This window comes from Schistocerca serialis, chromosome 11 (genome assembly GCF_023864345.2).
Source record: "Schistocerca serialis cubense isolate TAMUIC-IGC-003099 chromosome 11, iqSchSeri2.2, whole genome shotgun sequence".
Classification (NCBI taxonomy): Eukaryota; Metazoa; Arthropoda; class Insecta; order Orthoptera; family Acrididae; genus Schistocerca; species Schistocerca serialis.
The window spans coordinates 85,515,187-85,541,173 of record NC_064648.1 but is presented as its reverse complement, the minus strand read 5'-3'; the positions used below and the strand labels follow the sequence as shown (position 1 = coordinate 85,541,173).

The 25,987-nt window shown below is 42.0% G+C and overlaps 1 protein-coding gene across 5 annotated transcripts in view; it reads right to left on the bottom strand.

The window, feature by feature from the left end:
• LOC126427298 (zinc finger protein 708-like) overlaps window positions 1–25,987 on the bottom strand; it is a 223,677-nt gene that overhangs the window by 148,579 nt on the left and 49,111 nt on the right. For all 5 annotated transcript variants that reach the window (XR_007576627.1, XR_007576628.1, XM_050089598.1 and 2 more), the window contains exon 4: window positions 16,847–16,888. Coding sequence is in view for 3 of the 5 variants with exons in the window: in XM_050089598.1 (XP_049945555.1) it covers window positions 16,847–16,888 (42 nt within the window). In the remaining 2 variants the exon portion in view is untranslated. The remainder of the gene's footprint in view (window positions 1–16,846; window positions 16,889–25,987) is intronic.

Below are 25,987 nucleotides of genomic sequence, written 5' to 3'. Positions count from 1 at the left end.
CTTCCAGAGTGGTTTGAAGGGGCGCAGGTTTAGTTCACCATGGACTGAATTTGGGACAAAAATGCGAACTCCACCTGACACTCGATTATAGTCACTATGGTTCCTGTAATATCCCTTATAGCTGCGGAGGGCAGGGGTCCACATTGCCAGGAACCGGATTTCCTGGAGGGCAATGCAGACAGCAGGTGTAAAGCGTAACATTTGCTGTAGCTCATCCAGGCAGTGGAAAAAACTTCCACAATTCCACTGTAGGATGAGGTCATCGTGAGACTGAGAAGGCATGGAACATCCAATGTGGTAGTTTACGCCTCTGAGTCACCTGCTGCTACCGACTTAGTGCCTGAGCAGTCTATAACCATTGTGCCTGGCGAGACCTAGGTCCTTGGTGGACGTCAGAATCTCCACCCCCATCCTCAGACACAGAGCTTGTAGGTAGTGGTGGTGTGGGTGCCACCACAATTTCCTTGGTCTTAGGGGTTTTCTTTCTGGATTTCTCTCGCTGCTCCTTGGGTTTCCCTGGCTGGAAGGACTTCAGTGGCTCAGTTTCCAGGACTGAGGATTAGCGTGAAGCCCTACGACCTGTTGCTTTTGGGCTCTTCAGCCATTGGCGGGTGTCAACTTTCTCACAAGCAGAAACCTGGGAAGGGAGTGATCCAAGGGACCCTTCCTAGCGAGAGTAGCTGAAGAAGACTTACGCTTCTCTGGCTTAGAAGTGGATATAGATGTCCCCAATGGTTGCGGGGGGGGGGGGGGGGGGGGTTGCTCCCGAAGTAAGTGGTGCACGAGCAACAGGGAGGGAAATGCCCCCCCCCCCCCACACCATCAATGGGGCAGGTGTAGTCTTCCGGCTCTGAGAGGTGACTGGGGTTGGCAGAGCTGATGGAGCCAGAACTGTTATAGCGGTGGCTTAAGATGATGTCAAAGGCAAAGGATGCAGGCGTTCAAATTTTCTCTTAGACTCAGTGTAGGTCAGTCGGTCCAGGGTCTTGTACTCCATGATTTTCCTTTCTTTCTGGATAATCCTGCAGTCTGGCGAGCAAGGCAAATGGTGCTCTCCACAGTTGACACAGATAGGAGGTGGAGTACATGGAGTATTGGGATGTGATGGGCGTCCACAATCTCGACATGTGATGCTGGAAGTACAGCAGAAAGACACACGGCTGAATTTCCAGCACTTAAAGCACCGCATCAGGGGAGGGATATAGGGCTTTACATCACAGTGCTAGACCATCACCTTGACCTTCTCGGGCAATGTATCACCCTCAGAGGCCAAGATGGAAGGCACTAGTGGCAATTTTACTATCCATCAGACCCGACTGGACATGCCAGATGAAATGTACACCTAGTCATTCTAGACTAGCGTGCAGCTCATCGTCAAACTGCAAAAAAAGGTCCCTGTGAAATACGATACCATGGACCACAGGGCATGATGGACTTACAGGGCATGATGGTTACAGAAACATACCCCAGCTTGTCACAAGCGAGTAATGCCCATGATTAGGCAGAGGACACTGTTTTGATCAAACTGAGCAAGACTAATTTTGGACAAGCCCTCCACCTCCCCAAACTCGTCCTCTAAACGCTCAACAAAAAACTGAGGCTTCATTGTCATGAAAGATTCCCCATCAGCTCTCAAACTCTCGAAAATACAAGGTACCGGGCCGAATAAAATCTGCTGCCATCCTTAGCCTGCCGTTCCTCTCATGGTGTGGCCAAGAAGGGGTACGATTTGGGGTCATGCTTCTGGGCACTGAATTGAGCTCATAAACACTTAGAGACTGCTGGTGTTTCACCACCAGCAAGAGATGATGGACTACGCTTCATCATGTGTCATCCGCCCTGATGCCATACACTCCTCCCCTCGGCCACCACCCAGCCGCAGCAAAGGCCACCTGGCAGGATGGCCATTGCCGGGAGTCTTGATGCCCCAGGGGCATGGGCATGTAGCCCCTGACATATGTGGGGAATTAACAGCCCAGGCATCAGCAAAGCAAAGCAATCCCTGTGTTATCAGGGGGCTATAACCAACAGGATACATGGTGGCCCCACCACAAGACACTGACTACCATGCTGGACATTAGGTGCAAGGATGTACATGGTGATCGACAACCCAGAAAGTGACACTGCATAGTGAATGGTGGAAAATGCACCCAGGAAGGTGTCCTCGCCCAAGAGATGGAGAATAGGTGGGACTGCTATGCAACAACAAGAAAGTATGATGTTTAGCTTCACCATGCAATAATTGCCACTATCTCCTAAATTGAACAATGTCACAAAAGCAGAAAACTTCGGGCCGTAATAGGTCACCTTCCACAGTAGAAACTATCACCCAAGTAACTTACAGCTGGAACAAGTACTTTACTTGTGTGAAGCATTCACTATACTTACTTCAGCCAGTCTTTAGAAGTTTTCATGTCCCTATTTGTTATTACTGGGTGATGTCAGTTGCATAGTTTTGTGGAGATGCTGGGGAAACTGCCCAATGTCTGCAAAGTGCTACATGATCTATTTGATGTGGTCAACAGGCTTCAAGCTTCTGCAGTTATCAGATCTCTCTGGCAATGATTACGGCACCTCTGAAGCATGGTGTCACTAGAAGACCTGAGAACCATGCACTTTGTGATGCTGATTCACATTCACCTGTCAGTAAATAGGTGCCAGTGGTGGAACAGCAAATCTCTGGATGGAAAGTGAGTGTGAGGACTGGTTGTAAAGCTATCCATATACACCTTAACAACAAGTATGAGGTGTTTATTTTTGTTGATAGGATGCCCAAATGAATGTAATTCACTTCATCATGTTGTGACTGGGAAAAATCTTCCTACATGCTCCTCACTTATGTGGTGCCCCAATGGAAGAAGTGTGGCAGTTCCCTCAGGCAAAAAGCAATCTACTCAGAAGAGAAGACCCACATCAGAACTACCCACTATCCAGGAGCTCATTTGAGATGTGGAATATGCCCTATTGGTATCTACCGACCACAGTAGGAGCAGACAGCTACTAATCATATGTTTTCTATCTGCATCAGTGAGACTGGGAAAATGAAGTCAGTCTAAAAAGAAGATTGCTTGCAAAACACTTGTAAAACCCATGTTAGATTGTTGCTGAAGTGCATGGGACACCAGAGGACATTCAATGAATAAAAAGTATAGCGAAGGCAGTCACATTTTTGTCTGACCTCAAGGAAGAGTGCAACGTGAATCATGAAACTACACTGGCACACACTTGAATGTAAACTGTGAATTCTATTTACAAAGTTTGAAACATCAACTTTAGGTGATGAATCTTACTTCTCTCTCCTGCAAGGGCCATGAAAACAAGGTTACACTAATTACAGTGAACACAAAGGAGTTTAAACAACCATTTTCTTGCCTTTCCATGTGCCAATGGAATGACAACAAGTCCTAATAATTGGTACCCTTTGCCGTACACTTCACAGTGGTTTGTAGAGTACGGATATAGGTGATGGAAGTATGAATGAGAAGTGTGTTTGTAACTATCGATGAGTCACTTGCACTACTCAATAAAATGAAATAAAATATATACAGCATAAGCAATTATTTCATAAATCAATAATTTGTCACCATTTCCAAACATTATCACAGATTGTCATCGTTCCAACTTTCAGATTTCCATTATGAAATATTTCTAACTGCCAGTTTATCAAAAAGTAGACTGTTGACATCATTCAGATGAGAAATACACAATGCACATTTTGTGAAAGACTACACAACAATATATTTTAGTTATATCCACACTGGGTGTGAGGTTGTCATTGTGTTAAGTTTGCAAGATAAAAGAAAAGCCTAACCACTTACAATGCAACAGTACTTTTCCTTTTAATTAGCACTTTTGCAATATCAACAATTTGAGTATATAATACCCTCAAAAGAAAGAATAAATGTATGAAAGAGTGTACATTTCTATTGCCTGTGGTTACATACATAAAGCTAAGATTCAGTTGACTTTTTCTAACATTAGTTGCCTATTTTGGGAATTTTCATTTGTGGTAGGAGAACAAAAGGAAATAAATATTTGACATATAACAGCACTCATTATATTCCAGTTGAATCTAAAATCATTATTTGCTCTCTATTTGAATTTTTGGTTTGAGAATCATTTTTTAAAAAAATACCACTGAGAAGAAATGGACCTAAGTTTCTGCTGTCAGAACATTTCATGCACCATGAGCTGCAACAAAGATTCTGTAAATTTAAGGTTATTTATAAGTTTATGTTACACAGGAATATCCTCTTAATTTGTTTATTTCCTTGACTACTGACTCATTTGGCTTGAGGCAATGTTCTATTGGTTAATGCTTAGGTGAAGTATTGTGTTACAGGTCTTGAGCAATGCTGTGCCAATTATCTTCACTTTAGGCAGAGTATCCACTGCTTTTACTAAACAATTACTGATAAGGCAAACAATTTTGTTTGTTCCTAGAAATCTCAATGCTGCACAATTTTCACCCTCACAGATGATGATCAGGGCAAACGAAAAATCTCTAAAAGAAAATGTTTTAAGTTTGCAATTATTATAATAGTTCATTAATTAATCTCAGACTTTGATCAGCCTGAATATTTCTATAAACACTCTCAGAAGGACTGAGTAGCGGACTTGATGAAAATTCCGTATTAAATGCAAGCAACTTGTGATTTGCCCCATTATGTCAATACTTTGCGATCCATTTATTTGTCAGGTGTAATCCAGATGTGTACTTAAGTCCTTCCTTTAAGTTAACTTTGTGTGTGCTAGAGTGCAAAGGAATGAGTGTTTTCATGTGTCTTTTTGGCTTTGTTTTGTATTTATTAGCTCAGGTATATTTTACATGGACAAACAGGCATCTCTCTTCTCCCTCCCCCCCCCCCCCCACTTCCTTTCTATGCATTAGGTTACTAACAGAAATGAGGCCCCACCCCCACCCAAATGGGGACCACATGTTATGTGAACCATTGGGATATTCCACCCTGCTGGTTTTTGGTTCCAATTCACAGTGAGTCATAACCTGTTTTTTGTATGCTCTGAGTGGAGTGACACTTTGCTGATGGATGTTTGTGAATATGGTTCATAGCTCTTAACTAAGCCTTATGCTACCAGTGATAAGATAGCTCCTAGCTTTAACTGCGGTCTTAATGTGTTAAGTTGTTGAGAATACTTCAGTTCTTCGGCCCAAATGAAGCATTCCAAGAAATTCTTTAGGATTTGCTATGCATTACTGATGATAGTGCTTGAGTGTATTATTTTATCCATGGTTGGAGTTTTATTTTGCTCTTTTGGAAATTCTAGTGTGGTGTGCACTCCACAGAATATCGTTAGGCTGAGGAAGAGTGCTTTTAATCATATGAGAATGGTGAGGGTTATTATGACAGCGCGCGCGCGTGTGTGTGTGTGTGTGTGTGTGTGTGTGTGTGTGTGTGTGTGTGTGTGTGTGTGTGGGCGCGCGCGCGCGCGCGCGCGCGCGTGCGTGTGGGCCCGTGTGTGTGCGTGTCTGTGCATGTGCATGTGCGTGTGTGTGATTTCTTTTTCTTTTCATTTATTGCACTTTACTTTCCCATTATTGAGTCAGCTTTGTTCTGGTGATGTCCCACGTGTCCTTTATTCTGCAAGCCTTCTGTTCCATGATGCCATCTCTAAATATTGCCTATTCTAGTTCAATTGATTCAACACTAGGTGCATTAATTGCGCTATAGCATTTTTGTGTTTGGTGGGTGCCCTTGGTAACTGCCTTTGTTTATTGGGGACCACATGTACCTTGAACCACTGGGATATTCCACCCTGCTGGTCTTGGTACCAATTCATGGTGATTCATAACCTGTTCATTCTCGTAGTCACGTTCCCTCATTGATTCTACACATTTCTCATCATCTTTTATTTCTAACTAGAATGGTTAAATATGAGTCTGCTGTCTGGTAAATTTGGTTCATTGTATGTCGTGTGCGCAAATTCGACATTGGGTATCTATGATAATGAGATGTTTCAATCTGTATAGATCTCTCTGTGATTAGTGCTTGGACGTAATGATGGTGGTTTGTTCCACTTAACTTTTTTTTTTCATTTCAAACTAGACTGGATGAATGAAGTTGTGTTTCTTGTTTCTTTTCCTTCTTTTCCTCATGTACGTCTAGTTAAAATGTGCATCCTAAGTTCAATTTATCAAAGCAGATTAATTTACTTCATGTTCAGGCACCATTTAAGCATTCTGATAGGATCTCCACCCAAAATTCTTTGTGGCTATCTGGGAATAAACGCGTTTAGTAAAAGCTCATATTGTGTGTCCTGTTACTTCATTTACAGTCCATCCCCAGTAGCAGAGTGGTCAGCGCGACAGACTGTCAATCCTAAGGGCCCAGGTTCAATTCCCGGCTGGGTCGGAGATTTTCTCCACTCAGGAACTGTGTGTTGTGTTGTCCTAATCATCATCATTTCATCCCCATCAACATGCAAGCCGCCAAAGTGGCGTGAAATCTAAAGATTTGCACCAGTCGGGCAGTCTACCCGACGGGAGGCCCTCATCACACGCCATTATTATTATTATTATTATTATTATTATTAACTTCACTTTCTCAGACGTCAAGTCCGGTTAAAAATGGAGTGACGCGGACCTTGATCAAGCGTCACTTCCTTTTAACTGTACGGTATGTGTTATATTGCATTTAGGAACTTTCGGGTAATTGAACATGTATCAATAATTACGGATTTCTGTAGCTGTATATATATGTTTGGATGTAGCTGTATTGCATTGATGTACTGGTGGATATTGTGTGGTATGACTCCTGTAGTTGATAGTATAATTGGTATGATGTCAACTTTATCCTGATGCCACATGTCTTTGACTTCCTCAGCCAGTTGGATGTATTTTTCAATTTTTTCTCCTGTTTTCTTTTGTATATTTGTTGTATTGGGTATGGATATTTCGATTAGTTGTGTTAATTTCTTCTTTTTATTGGTGAGTATGATGTCAGGTTTGTTATGTGGCGTTGTTTTATCTTATTATTATTATTATTATTATTATTATTATTATTACTTCATTTACAGCGCACCAAATAACTGTTTAATTTGCAAGTTAATGTGTTTCATGGCTCTGTTCTTTATAATATTAGCTTGCTTTTAAATGCTGCATAAATACCAGCTGTTGACCAATTTTTGAGTTCACTTAACAATACCAAACTCAGTAATTTTATCTAGCTCACTACAGTTGGAATTTGATTAACTTTTCTTTTAAACAAGTACTTTAATTTCCAGTTCAGTCTTTTCTCATATATTAGGAAGGGCTTGGACGGGTGGTGACCTTGTAATTTAATTGAGAATTTGTCTCTTTTAGGTGGCTGTATTTGTGCGCACACGTTCAGTGGACATGCAAACTGGAACTTAACTCATATCAACTTAGTCAAGCACCAGTAGAAGGTTATAGATGTGTAGCTAACACCATCAACTACCTTTCAAGCCACTACAAGCTCATTGTCAGGTGTGTTACATGAGTATAATCTCAGCTATGTGCAACTAAACTGAATATTTGTGGTGCATGCAGAAATAATGGAAATTTAGTTAATGGTACAGAAAATTTTATTAAACAAAAACTTTGTTTCATATACTAACACTGCACTGCCTCATGGTATCCATGACAAATTCATTCTGAGTGTAAATTTTTCAATTTATACACAGTATTTAGCTGCACTTGGTTTCGTACCTATTCATAGCAAATAAACACAGAACGTAAGTACAAACAATTTGAGTAATACATATTGCACTTTGCCACATCACAACCCTTTGCTTGAGTGGCACTATATTACAGAATAAATATCTACTGGCACAGATGATGGCTCCGAGTTGTGTGCTCATACACTGGCATATGCATGAAATATGAATCAAAAAGTACCGAAGACAAACACAAATAGAATGAAATACATTCCACATGATTAAAAACTGTGGATGAGCTATCATATATAATAGAGCTTTTCTTTGCATGGCCATGTTAAAACAAATATAACAAAGAGCAAACCAATTATGAGAAGATGAACAAAGTCCCATAGTTGCCACATGAATGAGCAAATATACTTATCTTTTTATTGCCTGTTTTGGTGTTTTGGTGCCAGGAAGTATTGATAATTCTGTGAAAAAGTTGTGGTGATTCTGTTTGTTAAGGATCTTTCGAAGTGATAATCACCTGTGAACACAAACCTGTAACTGTTTGTCAACAATGGAGGCGTGCGTGAATGGACCCCGAGGATAGGTGGTAAAGGTAAGGACTCCAGTTCAGACAGAAGAGATCAGATGTGAACTGCAATTGTAAGCTCTCAATTGGGCCGCCGATGTGGGAGATGAACCGCTAAGGGTGGGAAAAGGAGACCGTAATTCAGATATGCAGGAGAATTACGAATGTGTGCAACATCACTGGCGAGTAGTTCTTCAATAGAGGGACTCCAGCCACCACTATGACACTTGTCACCGCACTCATCCTAAAAGCTCCCGTCACTCGTCCAACACCACAGTGGTGCACTGTGTCGAGTAAACACAATGCTGAGGGTGCTGCAGAACCATAAACCAGACTCCCATATTCAAGGCTGGATTCAACAAGGGCTCTGTAGAGCTGCAGCAGCGTAGAGCAATCTGCACCCCAGCTGGTGTTGCTCAGGCATTGAGATGCTCCCAGCACTTCTGCTTAAGCCAACAAAGGTGAGGTAACCAAGTCAATCGGGCGGCAAAAACCAGTCCTAAGAATCGATATGTCTCCACTACAGTGAGTGGATTGTCATTAAGGTAAAGTTCTGGTTTCGGTTGAACAGTACGACATTAACAGAAGTGCATAGCACACGACTTTGCAGCTGAAAACTGGAAGCTGTGGGCTACAGCCCATGACTGCGCCTTGGGGATGGCTCCCTGTACTCATCAATCACAAAAACCAGTACTGGAGAAGCAGTACGAAATGCAGAAGTTGTCTGCATACAGCGAAGGTGAGATGGATGACCCCACAGCTGCCACTAGGTCGTTAATGGCCACTAAAAATGAGTGACACTCAATACAGAGCCCTGTGGGACTCCATTCTCCTGGATATAGATGGAACTATGGCAGGCACCAACTTGGATATGGAAAGTACGGAGCGACAGGAAGTTTTGGATAAAAATCGGAAGTGGGCTGTGGAGGCCCCACTCATTCAATGTGACAAGGATATGATGTCGCCAGGTCATGTCATACACTTTTCGTAAATAAAAAAGGCAGCAACTAGGTGTTGGCATCCGGAAAATGCTGTTCGGATGGCAGACTCGAGGGACATAAGATTATCAGTGGTAGGCAGCCCTGGGAAAAACCGCCCTAGCATGGAGCCAGTAGGTCATGTGACTTCAAGACCCAACCGAACCGCTGACACACCATATGTTGCAGCAGTTTATAAAGAATGTTAGTGAGGCTGATAGCTATCAACATCAAGTGGGTTTTTGCCAGTTTTGAGCGCTGGAATGATGGTGCTCTCCCACCATTGCGATGGAAAGACACCATCGCAACAGATCCAGTTGAAGATGTAGCTTGCAGTCAGATGAGAGATATTTAATTATCTGACTGTGGATCCCATTTGGCCCAGGAGTTGTGTCAGAGCACTGAAGAGCTCCCATTCTGTAAATGGGGTGTTATAGGGTTCACTATGGTTTGAAGTGAATGAGAAAACTTTCGCTTCTATCCGCCATTTGAGAGTGCGAAAGGCTGGGGGGTAATTTTGCAACACTCAGGCTCAGCAATCGCATTTGCATCAGTGGATAACACACCATTGATGATAACACCAGTGACACTTGTTGAGGCCTGGTACCCAAAAACAAATCTGATCTTCATCCAAACTTGGGAAGGTGACGTATGGCACCCAATGGTAAAGACATACCTCTCCCAGCACTCCTGTTTCCGTCTTTTTATAAGCTGGTGAACACTGGCATGGAGCTGTTTAAAGGTTATGAGGTGCTCTAGATATGGGTGTCGCTTATGTCACTGCAGAGCCTGCTGACGCTCTTTAATTGCCTCAGCGACTTCCGGCAATCACCAAGAGACTGGCTTTCACCGGCGGCACCCTAAAGAACGAGGGATCGCGTTTTCTGCCGCAGAAACGATCGTTGTAGTGACCTACTCAACCAAAATGTGGATGGCATCATGTGGCGGAGATTCAACAGCGACAGCAGAGGTAAGGGCTACACAGTCTGCCCTGTTTAAAGCCCGTCTGGGTAGGCATTCGTGGGCTTGACACCGGGGGAGTGACAGGAAAATGGAGAAGTGGTCACTACCACACAGGTTGTCATGTGCTCTACAGTGGATAGATGGATGAAGGCCAGGACTGCAGCAGACCGAGAGACCAATGGCCAAACAGGTGTCATGTGCCACATGAATGTGGGGGGGGGGGGGGGGGGGGGGTGCGGGGTAGGTCTGTATTTTAACAGGTAGAGGTCGAGTTGGGACAGTAAATTTTCGACATTTCTACCTCAGTCAGTAAGCATGGTGCCACCCCACAAGGGGTTATGGGTATTAAAGTCTCCCAATACATTCAGGGGTACTGCATCATCTGGAGGAAGATATACATTGCAGATAGAACAAGGACGATGCAGGAAATAACTGACAGCCACAGCTTCAAGAGGGGTTTGAAGGGGCACAGTTTCACTACAGACTGAGTTTAGAACATCAACGCAAACTCCACCAGACACCCTATTATATTCGCTACCGTTCTTGTAATATCCTCTGTAGCCGTGAAGGGCAGAAGCCCGCATTGCCAGGAACCATGTTTCCTAGAGGGCAATGCAGAAAGTAGGTGTCAAGCTTAAAAGTTGCTGTAGCTCAGCCAAGTGGTGGAAAAAAAACCATCGCAATTCCGTTGGAGGATAACGTGATCATGAGACTGGGAAGGCAGTCTACACCTCAGGGTCACCTGCTGCCACCGGATGAGTACCTGTGCGGTCAGCATCCATTGTGTTTGAGGGTCCAGGGAGATCTAGGTCCTCAGTGGATGCCAGAATCTCCATTACATCCTCAGAAGCAGAAATTGTAGGCAGCTGTTGTGTGGGTGCCACCATAATTCCCTTGGTCTTGGGGTGGTGGTCTTTTTGGATTTCTCTGACTGGGAGAGCTTCACTGATTCAGTCTCTGAGACTGAGGATGAGCATGATGCCCTACAACCAGCTGCTTTTGGGCACTTCAGGTGTCATCTTGCCCACTAGCACAAATCTGGGAAGGGAGTGATGCAAGGGACACCTTCCTAGCGAGAAGTGCTGAAGAACAATTACACTTCTCCAGCTGAGAAGTGGGGACTGGTGTCCCCGATGACTGGGGAGCAGTGCACCCAAGGTAGGTGGTGCAGGAGCAATAGTGAGGGAATTGCCACCCCCCTCCTTCCCCCATCATCAAAGGAGCAGGTGTAGTCTTCTTCAGGCTCTGACAGCCGACTGTAATTTGCAGAACTGATGGTGCTACAACTGTTCTCATAGTGGCAATGTAAGACGATGTCACAGCCACAGGCTGGAGGTGTTCGGATTTCCTCTTAGCTTCAGTGTAGATCAGTCAGTCCAAGGTCTTGTATTCCATGATTTTCCTTTCTTGTTGTAAAATCTTGCAGTCTGGCAAGAAAGGGGAATGATGCTCTCTGCAGTCGACACAGATGGGAGGCAGGGCACATGGTGTATTAAGATGCAAAGGACGTCCACAATCTCGACATGTGATGCTGGAAGTACAGTTGGAAGACATATGAATGAACTTCCAGCACTTACGGCGCCACATATGGGGATGGATACATGGCTAGACATCATCACAGCAGTAGACCATCACCTTGACCTTCGCGGGCAATGTGTCACCCTCGAAGGCCAAGATGAAGGCACCGGTAGCAAGCTGATTATCCCTCGGATCCAGATGCATGCGCTGGACGAAATGAGCTCCTCATCACCCTAAGTTGGCATGCAGCTCATCATCGGACTGCAAAAGAAGGTACCTGTGGAATATAATACCCTGGACTATATTTAAGCTCTTATGGGGTGTGATGGTAACAAACATCCTCCACCTTGTCACAAGCGAGTAATGCCAGTGACTTGGCTGAGGATGCTGTTTTGATCGAGACTGACCCAGAGTGCATTTTGGCCAATCCCTCCACATCCCCAAACTTGTCCTCTAAATGCTCTACAAAAAGCTGAGGCTTCATCGAAACAAAGGCGTCCCAATCAGCTCTCATAAATGCGAGGTGCTGGGGCGAATAAAGTTCACTGTCATCCTTAGCCTGGTGTTCCTCCCATGGTGTGGTCAGGGAGGGGAACAATTTAGGGTCGTACTTCTTTGCATTGCACTGAGACTTGGAATGCTTGGAGACTGCTGGTGTTTCATCACCAGCAAGTGATGATGTGGTATGTTTCATCACGCATCATCCACCCTTATGCCATACACTCCGATCAGGGGGCCTCCCCACAGGCGCCAAGCAGCCACAGCAAAGGCCACCTGTCAGGATGGCCATTGTCGGGAGTCCCGATGCCCCAGGGGGATGGGCATCTACTCGTTGGCATATGTGGGGAGTTAACAGCACAGGCATCATCAGAGTGATCCATGTGTGGTCAAGGGACTACAACCATCAGGGTATATGGCAGCCGCACCACAAAGGACTGGCCACCATGCTGGATATCAGGTGGAAAGGAGCTAAGAAGTCCATTATCGTCATCAGCACAGAAAGTGATACTGCACAGTGAAAGGAAAACGCATCTAGGAGGGTGACCTGGCACAACAGCTGGAGAATGAGCAGAAGTGCAGATCCATGTCGACGAAGGATGCAAGAGGTCTTAGCGCACGATGGACGCGAAGCACCACGTAAGGCGCCCTTCCCTAATTGGCTTGCTCTTCAGGAAAATTCTGAAAAAGGGAGGTCAAACCCTACAAGGGATCATCACATAAAGGCTGAAACATGTGAGACTCATTTTAGTCACCACTTACGACAGGAAGGAATATGTCCAGCCTATTCATACCCCCGGATCTGCAGGGGAACATGTTTGTAGGTTATGTTTCTAGTTTTAACCCATAATATCTCCTGTAATAGTATCAGAGTTTTTTTGAAAAACCTGTACACTGAAAGAAATACAGAGCAGTTCCAGCATGGTAGGTTATACTGGGTGTCAATAGTTTTGATAGCATGTTATCTACTCCAGGTAACCCATTTTGCCTGAGGGCTTTCAGTGCTCTGTCAAATTCTTTCTGCAGCATCATATTATCCACCCCATTTTCAACTGCCTCTTCCCTTTCAATAACATTTTCTACAAATTTCTTTCCACTAGTTAGCTCATCTATATATTCTTTCAGTGTTTCAACACTCCCTTCCTTGATTAATACTGGCTTATCACCTGAACTCTTGATATTTGTTCAGTTGCTTTTCTTTGCTCTGAGGGTTTCTTCAATTCTCCTGTAAGTGCTAATCATAGTCATGTACATTTTCACATCCTCATCCTCACATGTACCTCCTCCAGTCACTCCTTTGCCAGTTTTACTTTTCTATCAATCTCATTTTTAAGTAACTGTATTCACTTTTGTCTGCTTCTATTTTCTATTTTCTCGTTTCATTAACTGAATATAGTTAACACACACTTAGCTGTATATCATGATTCATGGTAAGGTATTGGAAAACTAGTTTGCATACAAAAGAAATTGCAATGATTTTTAGTAATGTACACTTCATTTCAGTGAAGCATGGGCAATAAAAGCTGGAAAGGAATAAAAATAAAAGCTCCAGGAATTAAGTTTTCAATAAGAGGTGCTGACTTTAGAGTATCTGACATGATTAGGAGTATAAGTCACACAAGAACTATGACATAGAAACACAAATGAACAGATCAACGCATATAGAAATAAATGAAGGACTGAAGATTGAATAAAAATAGAATGTGCACAATATTGACCAATTGGAAAAAAATCAACAGGCAGACCAAGAAATAGATGGAGGGAGCAAACAAACAACCAACCAACTATAGAGGCACTGAGCAAGATGATGTAATAGGTCCTAATATCGGAGGAGGAGGAGGAGGAGGAGGAGGAAGAAGAAATATGGCTAGCAGGTAGCCGTATCTATATTCTGCAAATCACTGTCACATTTGTGGCAGAGTGCTTTTTATTATACCATATATCACATTCCTTCCTGTTCCAGCACAGATGGCTTACAGAAATAATATCTGCTTGCACACCTCTGTGAAGCTGACGTTTGCCTGATTTTGCACAGTCTTTAGAGGACAGATACAGCAGGAACAGAGGAATCTTCATAATTTCTACCTTGAAAGATGGTTCTTGAAGTATTCTTTGTAGGTTCTCAAAAGATGTACACATTTATCTTATTATGTACACCTGTTAAGATTTTTCGAAAATTTTTTATCCCTTTTCTCCAGTTTTACAAATCTTTGAGCATCTGCCCTGTCCTTTAGTGTACAAGATCAGTAGCTCTATTTAGTGTGAACAGAAAGAAGTCTCAAACACTCAAGCACTATTTAAAGAAGGGTGGAAGGTAAGGGTTTAATATAAGTCAAAAACAAGATAATTTAAGTTGGAGCACAAGCCCAGATTAGAGAAGGAATTCAGCCTTGCCCTTTCAAAGGACCTGTCCCGGCATTTGCCATATGTGATTTAGGGAAATCATGGAAAACTCAGATCTGTATGGCTGTTTGGGGATTTGAACCATTCATTCTGAATGTGAGACCAGTGTGCTAACTATTGTGCCACCACACTTGGTATATTCAGCTAAGTTGATTTGTATGCATACTGTAGTTTCCCAATACCTTACCATGAATCACGATCTACAACTAAGCCTATGTGGTGGTTCCATGTCTTATCTCCAAACATGGTTACTCCTAAAGTAATTGTATGACATGACTGGCTAGCTGTGACTAAAATCTTGTAGTCAAAGGATACCTTCACTTCACTTCTTATAAACTGCACAACTTTTCAGTCTCTGTGTTAACACTACTTTCCAGCCTCTGTGCCTGGTATATATTTTGCCAAGATTTAACTGACTGAATATTTATGGAATTTGTACCAGGCAGTCATCTCTCTTGAATAACTGCAGTATCTCAAAAAGCCTGGGATTTCAAACAACGCAACTTCCCAAACCATTAGTGTACAAGATGAATAGCAGTGGTCCAAACATTATCTCCTGAAGCACACTATATACTACTCCAGCATCTCTAAATAACTGTTCATACATGATAACCTACAGTGTGCTGTCAGTCAGGATCTTTTAGATGAATTGCAAACACTGCTTCATGATCCATATGAATGTATTTTCTTTAGATGTCGGGTTCGTACTGAATTAAAGTCTTTTAAAAGCCAAGACCTACTGAATCAGCCTCTCATACTTTGTAAAGTCATTGGAGATATCGTGTGACGAGCATGAGCTGAACATCACATGATCAATATTTTTGGAATTCATGCAGATTTCCAAAGATACGTCAATATGCCTGAAATCAGAGAATGTTCCATTATTCTACAATCAAATATTCAGTGACATACGATAGTTGTGCTGTGGATCAGTTCTACTCCTGTCTTTATGTGGAGATGTGATCGGTATTCTTGCCCAATCACAGGGAATATACCTTCCCTCAAGATATTTGCAGTAAATTATGGTCAACATCAGAGATAACTCACTCACAAATTCTATAAAGAACTTGACAGGGACTTAATCAGTCCTGAGTCTTCAGAAATTTGAGATGAATTTCAAAACCTCTCGTAATGTTTATTGTGTCACAAACAGCAGTGATATGGCTACTTTAATAAGTCAACAGTCTGTAATTTCCTCCATAAGGAAACATTTCAAGAGATAACTCAAAATATTTTGTTTCTTCTATTTCAGTTTCTCCCACTCCCTAATTTCTGGACACTATTGTTTGAGATACTCACAGCCTTAGTATTGAATTTATTGGGGCTTCAGGACAAGCCCTCTGGCAGGAATTTCCTATAATAGATAATGAAAGTTAATTCTGTTACCCTTCTGGTACAAACTTTTACAGTAACCATCTGGCTAAATGGATTACACTGTCTTGTACCTCTTGTGAAGTAGGTTCTGTTTCTCATATACATCTTCCTTAGACTGTCAATATCCCAAGGAACTCCATCTTCAAGTATAAAACATTTAAAACTGTGATATTCCCCAACCAATTATGGGATGATTAAACTATCTTCTAACGGTTACAGCATTACTTGCATGCATATGTACTGCAGAGCTATGGAAAAAGGTTCTGTCTAAAGCTATCAGCTTCTTCTGCAGCTAAGTTTGGTGGCCGACAGAAGGCTTCAGCTACAAATTTTATCTCATTAACAATGCCATTCTGAGTGCTGTTGATTTAAGATTATTGCCTTCCACTACAAATACACTAAATTCCACCATATGCACTTATACTTAAAAACACTGAGACTTGCCCCAAAAATACACACTATTAGGTTACACTCAGCAGAGACTAATGTGTATTGCTGAACATGGGTTCAACTCTTTAAATACCAGGGTTTCATTGTTCTCCAGCACATCTCATACATAATCATAAGTAAAAAATAGCTGTGTAAGCCATTATCAAACTAGGGCCTACTGCATTTTGCAGCTTTTTGGGACTGCACATTTGTCTGTAATCTGCCCCGAGTTCCAATGTCTCATTTACTGAGAATGTATAAATAATAGAAATTTGAATTCCATCAAGTCTTCACTACATTGCATAAAAAACATTTCACATGTAGCTGAACTTGCTTCTGTCTAAGAATACTCCTCCTTTCCTCTTAATTTCAAAGCACTACTTGTGCACTTCGGTAAAAACTCAACCAGAGGTAGTTATATTCCTGAGGAAAAGAATGCATTAATAGTCATTAACATGTATTTGTGACTCACCTCCTCCTTAATTATCTGAGGATGAAATTCAGGAACACATAACTGTAACAAAGAAAAACGTGGAGAAATAAAATCATACTTGAAGAAATGATGGTGATTAGCTTCATTAATATCACTTCACATGCAGTATATACACTGTTTCAATATAATGGAAGGAAACATTCCACGTGGGAAAAATTATATATAAAAACAAAGATGAGGTGACTTACCGAACAAAAGCGCTGGCAGGTCGATAGACACACAAACAAACACAAACATACACACAAAATTCAAGCTTTCGCAACAAACTGTTGCCTCATCAGGAAAGAGGGAAGGAGAGGGGAAGACGAAAGGAAGTGGGTTTTAAGGGAGAGGGTAAGGAGTCATTCCAATCCCGGGAGCGGAAAGACTTACCTTAGGGGGAAAAAAGGACAGGTATACACTCGCACACACGCACATATCCATCCACACATACAGACACAAGCAGACATATTTAAATATGTCTGCTTGTGTCTGTATGTGTGGATGGATATGTGCGTGTGTGCGAGTGTATACCTGTCCTTTTTTCCCCCTAAGGTAAGTCTTTCCGCTCCCGGGATTGGAATGACTCCTTACCCTCTCCCTTAAAACCCACTTCCTTTCGTCTTCCCCTCTCCTTCCCTCTTTCCTGATGAGGCAACAGTTTGTTGCGAAAGCTTGAATTTTGTGTGTATGTTTGTGTCTGTTTGTGTGTCTATCGACCTGCCAGCGCTTTTGTTCGGTAAGTCACCTCATCTTTGTTTTTATATATAATATACACTGTTTCAGTACATGAAAAAATTCTTAAATGGAATATCAACAGAAAATAATTTCCTATTACTGTCACAAGACAATGACATAAAATCAAGTACCTAATTAAAATATGACTCAAAATTATACATTTCACTGAAAGTAACTGATTTGTGTTTTCATTACCGTCAGTTATGCATCAATAACACATACATTAGGTAACAGGAAGGAAAGTCTTCAAGGACAAGAAACATGTCAAGATATACATTACTAGCCCAAAGAAGTAACTGCAAGAATCTTCTGCAAAACATACTAACGACAAATTAAGACTAATGCTAATTCACTGACACCGATAATTATAGCTGCTATTGGATTACTTTATATACAAACTAGAAGAGCAGTTTCTTTGGAATAAAATACATTGCTCCTCCTCGTACAATACTACAGGTTGCTTTTTTTAGAACTTGAAATTAAGCATTTATGTAGCACATTTTTGTGTCATACTGGCAAAGTCAAAATCTGTTTAATATGAACATTAACAGTCAAGTAGAATTAACTACAGCTCATTTTAAAATCGGTATAAAACAAAGGAGGGTTAAAAAGGTTTTATAATAGTTGTGGTTATTTAATGTCCTGTCTGATATCCACTGGGAAAATGTTACACTTTTGCATCCAAATACAAAACTCCATTCTGAACCCTGGATAGGGATGAATATTCTATATCTATATTATATTTACCTGAAGAGTTGTGTTTGCAACTGCACAGTTCATTCTGATTATAAATCACACATCCCATTATGGAGTACATTCATCAGTAAGAACAAGAATCTTTTGCTCCCTCAAGATGACCAACTATTAACTTAATACAATATTTTCACATCATACTAAAGTATACTAAGTATTTTTTTATACTAGTGATCATGTGAGACAACACAAAGAGATTTGTAAATGCAAATCAGGCAAAATTAAGTATTTTTTTCAACATACACACACTGGTGCTATTTCAGTATGTTGTCCATGTGGATGCCTGGGAACACCACATATGCAGGTATCTTCATCTAGTGTATGCTCACTGATATTTAGTTCTGTAATTTTTCAGTTATTTTTGTTTGTGACTGAGACACATTAGTATTTATATCATCACAAGTGCAGTTGTTTGTTGTCAACTAGTGACAAGGTTGTTCCATTATCCTTCTGGCTGGGTGGTATGTGATGTGCCTTTTATCAGTTTATTTGAGTACTTAGCAACCACCACAGTTTTTGAGAAGTCCTACAGTGTCCCGGGTAAATCATTTATGCAGATAAATGTTAGGAATGGTCAAGCACTAAACCTTGGAGGATATAATGTTCCAACATTCTCAGACAATGGAAAGTTCAAGCAGGAATATGAGCACTGTAGGAAATTATAGATTGCTACTTACCATAAAGAGGACAAATTAAGTTGCGGATAGGTACAATTAAAAGACACAAAAAGCTTTTGGAAACAGCCTTCAACAGAATTAAAAAATACACACACACACACACACACACACACACACACACACACACACACACACACACACACACACACACCATTCATTCACATAAGCAAGCACACTTCACACATATGAATAATTCCAGCACGTTGGGCCAGAATGCAACTATGACACAGGAAGGAAGCAGCAGTATGTAGGGAGCAGGGATGGGGAAGGGATAGCAGTGTATGTGTATGGGGAGAGAGGAGTGCTGTCTAGCAGTGTGTACAGGAACTAGAATGCCAACAGGTGCAGTGTCTGGCGGCAAATAAAGAGGGTGCGAGATGAGAATGAGGAGGAGGCAATAGGACAGAGGGTGTGGAAAATATTGGGTGCAGAGTGTGGGAACAGTATGTTACACAAGTGAAGGAGGTATTGTAAAGATAACTCCCATCTGCAACGTTCAGAAAAGCTGATGTTGGAGGATAGGGTTCAGATGGCTCAGGTAGTGAAGCAGCCATTGAAATCAGGCATGATATCTTCACCTGCATAATGTGCCACAAGGTGGTCTACCTTGATCTTGACCACAGGTTGGTGGTGGCTGATCAGCCTGGTGAACCGCTTGTATGTAGTCATACTAATACAAAAAAGCTATGGAATGATTTCAGTGGAACTGGTATTTACCAGGCTGCTTTCATACGTGGCCTCACCCTTGATGGGGTAGGATAAACCTACTTCAATATCCAAGCCATCTGGATCCTCCCCTCCACCACCATCTTTTCTGAACTTTGCAGATGGAAGTTATCCTTACAACACATTTTCTGCTCCTGTTATTACCTTAGCCTCAACCTTCAACCTACAACATACTGCTACACACCCTCCACACAAAAGTTTCCACCCCCTGTCCTATCACCTTCACTTCTCGTCTCCCACACCCTTTGTTTGCTGCCATCTGCCAACACACCTAACCATCCCTCCCCACTTCTCTCCTTTTTTCACTTTTTCCCACCTTGCCCCACAACCTCCTGACAATACACATGTTGGTATTCTAGTCCCTGCACACCCCACCACAGTGCTCCTCTCCCCCCACCCCACCCCCAACTGTACAATGCTATCCCTTCCCCTTCCCTGTACCTCCACATTGCTGCTTCCATCCCAAGTGATAGCTGCATTCCGGCCCAAGCTGCCAGAACTGGCAGTCATATGTGCGTGAGGTGAGCTTGCTTGTGTGAATGAATGGTGTGTGTTTCTCTTCTTCTGACAAAGGTTGTGGTAAAAAGCTTTGAACAAGTGTCTTAATTGTGCCTGTCTGCAACTTAACATGTCATCTCTATGGTAAATAGCAATCTACCTTTTCTTACATTGTTGATATTCCTACCCGGATTCTCCATTGTCTGATTTTCCTGAACAGCTTTTTTCCATCCTACAACCCTCTGATATTTTCCTTTGATACTATTCTCTATAGCATTCCTCTTCTCAGTGATTGTTCTTTCCCCTCTTTCCTGTGTTTATTCACCACCTCCCAAAATGCTTACTTCCGAGCCACACTTTAGCAACAATCATCCACACACAACACAGGCTTTGTGATTGTGCAGATTGTTGATGCACCATCTGATACTCCAGATTCTTGCCTCTGATAGTTTTATATTTATTCCTACTACTCCCATTTCATCCTAAATCCTGACATACTTTAGTGTTTTATTTTACACACCTTCCCATGCCAAAGGAACTTGTGATCTTCAACCTAACTCACCCTCTCTTCTCTTTTCACAACACACACTCTCTTACCTCATCAGTTACTTTTCTCCCACATTTCCGTATGTTTGTGTGTACTTTTATGTAGTTTCGTGCATTTTTGTGTATTTCCATGGTTTGTGGGCGTTTTTACTTATCTGTGCATGTTTTAGGTGTCTTATGTATTTTTCCACTTCTTTCCTGTTATCCAACTCCTCTCAATTAGCAACACTCACTTTGATAATTTTGATGACATTCCCATTTCCTGTACACCATTTTTGACAAAGGGAACCATGATTCATCTTCCTGCATCAGTTCCAAAAAGTATCCCTTTCCTTGGCTAAAACTGGATTCCCCATGCTATTTGTGAAATGCTGTTTAAAACATGGAATCCCCCAAAACAAACTAACCCTAAAAATTTCTCTCTCTGGATCCCACCCCGCCTCCCACAATAAACATCACCTTTTCAGACTCCTCCAGTACCCGGCCCTCACAAACCCTTTACTGCAAAAACATCTCCATGGCACAGGCATCCTAGAACCACCTCTGCTACCTCTGCAAACTACTGCTACTGTGCAATTCGTGCTTCTTACATCACATCTCTCAAACTGAATCCCTTGCTCTCCAGCACCTGGAGGAGCATTCCAGACACCAACTTTATAAGTTATCCTACCTGCTGGCATCCTACCGCTGTCTCAGGGTACCACTACCAACCCCTACTGTACTCCGAATGTTCCTCCTTGTCCACCTGCCATAGCACCTAAACTCTGGCTAACTGACCTTTTCAACTTTCCATATCCCCGAAACTCCCTACCAACACTTCTCCAAATCTAGCTCTGAAACATTCCTGTAGCAGTGTTTTTAACCTTTCCACCAAAACCTTCAGCTCCACAGCAGTTTCAGTCCTATCCTAAGACCTCACCTTTAGCCATAAATCCAAGTTTAACCAACCTTGTAAAAGACCTGTTCTACTTTTCTCGATCCCTGTAATGGAAACACTTCTTTGCCACCAATCCCTCCAACCAAAACCAAATAAATCATATACTGAGCCCTGCCTCTCCCAGTTCACATCACCACCCAACTGTGATCCTCCCCCTCCCACCTAACCACCTGCTGGTCACCTTTCAGGAAATATTTACCTTCAAATTACCTGCAGGCAAAGGTTCCACAACTGCTGTTCTGAATTGCAGCAGCTACCTGGTGGAAGAACTGCCAATTTTCTGACTATTCCACCCATAAACTCTGCTTGAGCGATCCCATCCCAGAAGTCTAACACAGCCTCCATGCCCCTCCTTAAGGCCTGAGGCACTTTCCAAAATTTCTCCGCTGAATCCATTTCCCTCCTCACCCCTATAACACCCCACACACCCACCTTCTATGTGCTCCCCAAAATCCATAAACCCAAAAATCCTGGATGCCCCATTGTGGCTGGTTATTGCGCAGCCACTGAAAAAACTTTCGGTCTTCATTAACCAACACCTCCAACCAATAACCCATAAAATAGCACTAGTTAGAGAACCATAACTTCCTCCACTGCCTCTCCACCATGCCCACCCCTTTACCTCCTGGATCCCTTTTCATCATTGTTAATGCCACTTCCCTATACATCAACATACCTCACGCCCATGGTCTTACCACTTACAGTATCTTTCCCAAAATCCTTCAGACACCACTCTCTCATTCCTCATACACCTTATTAACATCATCCTAGCTCATAACTACTTCTCCTTTGAAGGGTAGGTAAACAAACAAATTCGCAGCACAGCCAATGGCACCTCCATGGGAACCTATTCCCACCTGTTTATGGGCCATCTACAGAAGACTCTCCAAGCCTTCCAACACAGCAAACCCAAGTCTGGTCCACGATACCCTATTTTCATTCCCTTACAACATTAACAGTTTCTCTCCCATCTGGTCCTCCCCAACCCAGCATGTCACCTTCCTACACCTTGAGTATCTTCTCCCTGATGGCTCCACCCATTCCTCTGTCCACATTAAACCCACCTACAGTACCTTCATTTTGACAGCTGTTATCCCTTTCACACAAAAAAATCCCTCACATACTGCCTCGCCACATGGGGATGACATATCTGCAGTGACAAGAATTTCCTTGTCCAGTATGCTGAGGGTCTCCCCAAGACTTTTACAGACATGCACTATTGCCCAGACCTACTCCACAAACAGGTCTCCCATGCCATTTCCCATCACACTCCCAATTTACCCATCACCCCCAAGAATCAGCCATGAATGAGTGCCCACTTCATCACATAGTACCACACTGGACTGGAACAACTGAAGCTCATCTTCACCAGGGCTTTGATTACCTACCATGCCCTGAAATAAGGGAGGGACACCTACCCTGAAATCCTTCCCACCCCTCCTAAAGTGGTGTTCCATCACCCCCCAACCTCCATTACACCCTAGCCCACCCTTGTGCCACTCCCACTTCGAACAACATGCAACTAAGACCATATCCCTGTGATAGACCCAGGTATCGCCTGTGAAAGCAGCTATGTCATTCACCAGCTCTGCTGCAATCACTGCACAGCTTTTCATATTGGTATGATTACCATCCAGCTGTCCTCCACGACGAATGACTACTGCCAAACTGTGACCAAAAGCAAAGTAGGACACTGTGGCAGAACATGCAGCTGAACATAACACTGGCTGCTTCACTACCCAAGCCATCTGGATTCTACCCTCCAACACCAGCTTTCCTGAAATGCACAGATGGGAGTTATCCTTACAACACATTCTCTGCTCCCGTAAGTATCCCAGCCTCAATCTACAGTAACATACCGGCCCCACACCCAACAGTTTTCACCTCTCCCCTTCACCACCTCCACATTCTCATCTCCCAGCCACCATTTGCCAATGCACCCAAGCACCTTTCCCCACACCACTCTTTTTTTTGGTTCTGTTTTCTCCACTTTCCTGCACATAACTTGCTGATGCTGCACCTGTTGGCATTCTAGTCAATGCCAAACACTCTTCCCCCTACCCCACCCCCACAAGCCACACAGTGCTATCTCTTCCAATTCCCTGCCCTCTTTAGATGGCTGCTTCCATCCCACAAGATAGCTGCATTTTGGCCTGAGTTGCCAGAGTTAGCAGTGATGTGTACACGAGGTGTGCTTGCTTGTATGAATGAACATTGTGTGTGTTTCTATTTTTTCTGGTGAAGGCTGTGGCCAAAACCTTTGTGTAAGTTCTTTTAATCGTGCCTGTCTGCAACTTAACATGTCATCTTTATGGTAAGCAGCAATCTAGCTTTTCCTACATTGCTGATATTTTAAGATTTTGTCTCACTATATTTATTCCTGTGTTAAAGACAATCTTCATGTGGAGCAGTGAATGTCCTATCTTCTGGAAATGTAATTATGTGCATCATTGTTCCTTTCAAATTTCAGTGTATTATTTACAACAGACATCACAAGGGAATAAATATACTGCAGAGCAGTGGTCAAAATGCGTAATAGCAACAGATGTCTACACTATGATCCTGGGTGAACACCATATATCATCTAAGGACTAGTTATCCCACAATATTATTCCATTTGGCATTACTGAATGAAAATATCACAATCATATCGACTTACTGATTTGTTTCTCCCCAAGTTTTAAAATGATTTGAAGTACACATGTGGCTGAACTATGTTGTTTATGCGACCAAAATGTCTCCCTTTTTCAATTTAATTTCTCATCATTATGAACACCAAAAATATCAAAGTTTCCACACTCGTTACTTCTTCGCCATGTGTTACACTTTTAGTTAGTGTAGTTCCCCTACATGTGAAACCTGAAAATGGTGTCTTTCTGAAATTGAGAGCCACATTAACATATAGTTCCTGAAGATGTGCAGTGGCCTTTTCAGTGACTGCTCAATCTACAGTCTTGATGGTTGGTTTAGCTAGCTTTGTAATATTATTAAAGATAACACTGAATGAATGAAAGCATGGGTAAGTTATAGTTGTTATATTTCCCAAAGACATGAAGAGCTGCATCAACCCTTCAGGATAAAGACAACAATGAAAGCAACAGCAACAAAAAACAACAACAAAAAACAACAACAACAACAAAAACAACAACCAAAGGGTTTGCACAAGCACAGAAAATTGCTAGAGGATTATTTTTTGGTTAATTTCAATCACAACTGAGTTTTAAGGTCATATACTACATTCTTTCTAGAAAAGCCTTTATGGCAGCCAAACTCAGCTCTTGTTACAAAACTGCCACAAGTGTTTTTCAATATTTTGTTATGATCTACTTTACAAAATATTCTGAGGCTGTTAGGAAGAGGTTAGATGAGCCTATAATTAGAAGTGACTTGCTTATCTTCACTTTCATCAACTGGTTGTTACTTCTGAATTTGGCAGTATTTTATTTTAATATCTTGACTCACTGACAGATTACAAATGTGATACACAGGGCCAGCAGGCTTTTCTACCAAGTCAGCTCAAAATTTTAGTTCTTTGGCTGAATACTATAATGACCACAAGAGTTACTCTTTTTTGGTGGACTAATTTGTGTGACCTCTTTTGTGGGTAATAAGGCAAAAAATGTCTGCTGCAGAAGTATCCAATGCCTGTCAAGCAAATCTAATTACTGTTTTTAATGTTTCTTTTCTATCCCTTCTTTTTAGCAATTGGTAAGAAGAATGCACTGAATTCTGCAGCAATGGATTTCAATTTAACTTCGTTTGCCTCACTGCTGGTCATTAATGCACTGAATATCACCTCTAATTGAGTAGATTTATTTCATTCCAAATAATGCTTAAAATTCACTAAATTTTTTTACATAGTGTATAGTTTAGTCTTTTTTGTGATGTGAAATACATTCAGTACTGCATGTAGTGTACCAGTTAATATTTGTCTAGACCTAATCCTCTGCATTAAGTGAAGCTTTTTCCTCCTGGTACAACATAGTTTGATCTCAGATATTATCCATGATTTCTCTCAAGTCCCACACTGAGAAACTATGTTGCTGTGACACCAGCATATGGATTGTAGTCAAGATTCTATCAGTACTTGATTGTTCAGATATTATGGATGTGGGAGCTATGTGGGAGTTTTAAAAATAAGCATTCAGCTAAAGAAACAGCAACAGGAATAGTTAAAAACAAGTAAAATTTTGTGCATTAATCTGGAATGCTAAAGCTACAATTCAATTCTATGTTACTAATAGTTTTCAATATAATAGAGGGAAA